At 41.3% G+C, this 3,950-nt stretch overlaps 1 protein-coding gene across 1 annotated transcript in view; it reads left to right on the top strand.

The window, feature by feature from the left end:
* The window catches only part of SARC_07001 (2-oxoisovalerate dehydrogenase subunit beta, mitochondrial), a gene marked incomplete at both ends in the record, with an annotated part of 5,276 nt that extends 1,834 nt beyond the window's left edge, over nucleotides 1-3,442 (top strand). The window contains 6 exons of the mRNA XM_014299075.1: nucleotides 1,061-1,194; nucleotides 1,575-1,730; nucleotides 2,017-2,128; nucleotides 2,354-2,478; nucleotides 2,820-2,992; nucleotides 3,307-3,442. Coding sequence (XP_014154550.1) covers nucleotides 1,061-1,194; nucleotides 1,575-1,730; nucleotides 2,017-2,128; nucleotides 2,354-2,478; nucleotides 2,820-2,992; nucleotides 3,307-3,442 — 836 coding nt within the window. The remainder of the gene's footprint in view (nucleotides 1-1,060; nucleotides 1,195-1,574; nucleotides 1,731-2,016; nucleotides 2,129-2,353; nucleotides 2,479-2,819; nucleotides 2,993-3,306) is intronic.
* Between the last annotated feature and the right edge of the window lie 508 nt (nucleotides 3,443-3,950).

Consider the following 3,950-nt stretch of genomic DNA (forward strand, 5'->3'; position numbering starts at 1 on the left):
TGTTTGTATATAGTTGTTGTATATATATATATATATATATNTATATATATATATATATATATTGTATGTATGTGTTATATATATATATATATATATATATATATATATTCGCTTGCTTGTTTCGGTATATGTCCATGCATAATTGCCTACGCATTGACAATGTCTCAGGCGGTAGTTTTATGTATAATAATAGGCGCACGATATGCATTGATATATACGCACATTCACATACAATACAATGTATCGGTATATGTCCATGCATAAGCATATATGAATGTTACATCTGGAGAACAATTCGTGTACTAATTTTATGTATAGGTTTTAGCTTATTGATGCGTGTTTATCTCTGCCGTACATTTACTCTCTTAAAATATGTGACACTACATCTATGGTTATAAACTTTTGTCGAACTTCTCCAAGTTCATGTTCAGTAAGAATTGGACCAGCATTCATTTAAGTGTAGCTGAAGGTGGCTTATGATCTCTAGATGCAGGTATCATAATTCATATGCGTTTCGAATGAGGGAATGCATGTGTGTACGTGTACATTCTAAGCAGCCGTGTGGATAGATTTAAGGTTTGTTTGTGTACATATTTACTGATACGATACGCCTGACGTATTCCAATTAAAGTATCATAAAAGTATGTCTGAATGTATTCGTATATATATATATATATATATATACATGCGTACGTGTGTACGACTGTACAACCCGATATCTTCATAAGAACTTTCCAACTTTCAAGGGTACGGAAGCTACAATACTAAGACATGAATGGCAAATGATTGTATATAAATTCCATAAAATTTGTAACATCTGTATCAGGGGCACGTTAAACGTTATTTTTTCGCTGTAACCCCGTTGAAGTTGGCACAGCCAATATGAAGCGAAAATTTACACATCTGCGTGGTTTGGGTTCCCTATCTGCTCAGGAACAGTGCCTTGTAGCGACGCGACAGTGCGAAATGCTCCCGAAGTGGGATACAACTAGCCGCATTTATCGTCACCATATCTTCTCATTCGCATATTGACTTGTACGCTTGCTTTGTATGATTGCAGGCAAAGATCGCGTATTCAACACGCCCCTGTGTGAGCAGGGAATCGTAGGCTTTGGCATCGGTATGGCCACTATGGGACACACAGCCATTGCCGAAATCCAGTTTGCTGACTATATTTTCCCAGCGTTTGATCAGGTGAGTTTGATCGTCCTATCTGATGGTGACTCTTCACATATCCTAAAATAAGTTTGGCAGTATTGCGCACATTGCTGGACCACACAGTTTATAACCCTTGTTCGAAAAGTAACGTTTCTGATATATGCGGCTTCTGTGAAACTAGATTTCCTACTCTCAAATTCAATTCCCTATGCTGAGTGTCCACGCCAGTTAGCAAGTCTGTTGTCTCAGACGTTTCCAAAAGCGCATATGCGTGTCCCTACTCGTTCACTCTATCCTTACGTATGCACAAGCATACCTTTCGGAATACGCTATTTGACTGTCGTATAGGTCGAATGTACGGATAGCTTGTCACATCAATGCGCTTCCCTCCCACTATACAACCCTTTCCCGTACAGATTGTCAATGAGGCGGCGAAATACAGGTACCGCTCTGGAGGCGAGTTTGAGTGTGGTGGTCTCACAATTCGAACACCCAGTGGCGCTGTCGGCCACGGAGGACACTACCATTCACAGAGTCCCGAGGCTTTCTTTGCCCACTGTCCAGGAATTAAGGTACGCAATGGGATGATCGGTATGCCCGTTTGTGTTTGGGTGTACGTATAGGCTGGTGACTGTATAATTGTATAGCTCGTGTGCTTATCTACCATGGCCGTGTATTGGATATGAAAACGTATTTGCCAAGAAAGTGTTTTTAATATAGTTCGTGTGACCGACTCGAGAATATTTATCAACTCTGCCTGCCCTTGTAAATGATATCTTCATGAAACATTTAGCAGAAATGTCACACAAAAGTTGCTTTGCTTGTGAGGAATTAATTCTTTGAACTTGAAACAACCAGGTTGTCGTGCCCAGAGGACCTATTCAGGCTAAAGGTCTCCTGCTCTCTTGCATCCGCGATAAGAATCCCTGCGTTTTCATGGAACCGAAGATCATGTACCGTGCTGCCGTAGGTATGTATTGCAGTACAACCCATCGCAAGTACCTTTTTTTTCTTCTCGATATATATATATATATATACCTCTTTGTACTGTGATTCTGACTTTTATTCAAGAAATTACGACCACAATGAGCATGCACTTCTACATTCTTTGGCTGACTATTGGCGCATGATCTGGTGCTGCTGCCTTTGTCTGCTTCTGCTGCATTTGACTGTCTGTTATATTCTTGACATAAAGAGGAAGTGCCCGTCGGTGACTACATGCTACCGCTCTCAAAGGCTGAGGTGATGATTCCCGGTACAGATGTTACAGTAGTGGGCTGGGGTACTCAGCTTCACACTCTCCGAGAAGCGTGTGACAAGGTTTGTACTCCGATACTCATCAGATCTTTTTTTTCTATTCCTATGTTGTTGTGAGCGTAAACTGAGTATTGTTCGCCAGTATGTACAGCTACTAGTGGGTCATAAAATTGCAAAAAGGTACCATTTTTTTCTGTGAGATCACTTGACAGCATCCCGTGGTTGCCTATGCGCGCCATATACTTGTTGAACTGAAGGGTATACTGATAGTAAAACATACATTGTCGCTTTTTATACGCCCCCAACGTGCACAAATGATTCTATTTTCGCTCTTTATGCGTGTAGGGCTGTGGAACTGAACAGATAGTTAACCATCATCTTATTCCAATATACACACCCTACAGGCTAAGGCCGAGCTCGGCGTATCTTGTGAGCTAATCGATTTGCGAACCATCATACCGGTTGATATGGCTACCATTGAAGAGAGTGTGCGTAAAACTGGACGCCTGATAGTGGCCCATGAAGCGCCCCAAACTGGTGGATTCGCCGCAGAGATTGCAAGTAGCATTCAGAAATCGTATGTAATCACGTTTTTGTTTCTTTCAAAGGCTATTATGTTATGATACTCTAGTCTGCATTTTAAGACCAGAGTAGTGCACAAGGTGAGGGAGCAGTGATTGGAACCTGTCGGTTATTGGTTGTTGTGTATGATAGCTTCAACTCTTACCTTTAATGCAGCAATAGGCTTCTTGCGCTTCGTAACGAAGCATCTTATTTGCTATTGTGAAGGACTGCTTGTGTGCGTTTCACTTTGCTCGCTTGATTGTTTTAATGTTTTACTTTTTAGACTTTGCCATTCCTGATGTGTACTTGCCCGGTTGCTTGCCACAGATGCTTCTTACATCTGGAGGCGCCTGTCGAGCGAGTTTGTGGATGGGACACTCCCTTCCCGCTGGTGTTTGAGAAGATTTATCTACCCGACAAGTTGCGCTGCTTCGAGGCCATCAAAAAGACTAGTGCATTCTAAAGCTTCATCAGTCCCTAGTATTTGCCGGAGCATGTGATGCTCATAGATTGACAGTAATCGCACCTATTTGAACAGAATAATTATTGTAGATGATTAGATAGTGACAGCACTTCTTTGAACGCTAATATCGTGATCCTATCTGCATAATAAACTTAGTTAGCCTATACTCCCTATGTGACAAAATTATCGATAGCATGCAAAATTTCCCAGGTGTTTAGATTATCCAGTTTTTAATTCAGGGGTGTAGCTTGTGCGATGGTGCAGACTAAATTCCAATTGTATACTTCTCATAGCTACTTGAAAAATGATAGTTCAAACAAATAAAATCTGGTACGCACCTGTCTAGTATACCATAGCATATCCGCAGCCTTGGGCAGTCTATGAAGTAGCTTTCGACATCAGTATATTATGCCTTGCAGGGTGAGTGTAACTATCAGAAAAGGCATTTACAATATCAGAGGTCATAGCCATATGCAGTTTGTCCATGGCCCCCCTCGGGGCTATGGAC

The sequence above is a fragment of the Sphaeroforma arctica genome (assembly GCF_001186125.1).
Source record: "Sphaeroforma arctica JP610 unplaced genomic scaffold supercont1.528, whole genome shotgun sequence".
Taxonomy (NCBI): domain Eukaryota; class Ichthyosporea; order Ichthyophonida; genus Sphaeroforma; species Sphaeroforma arctica.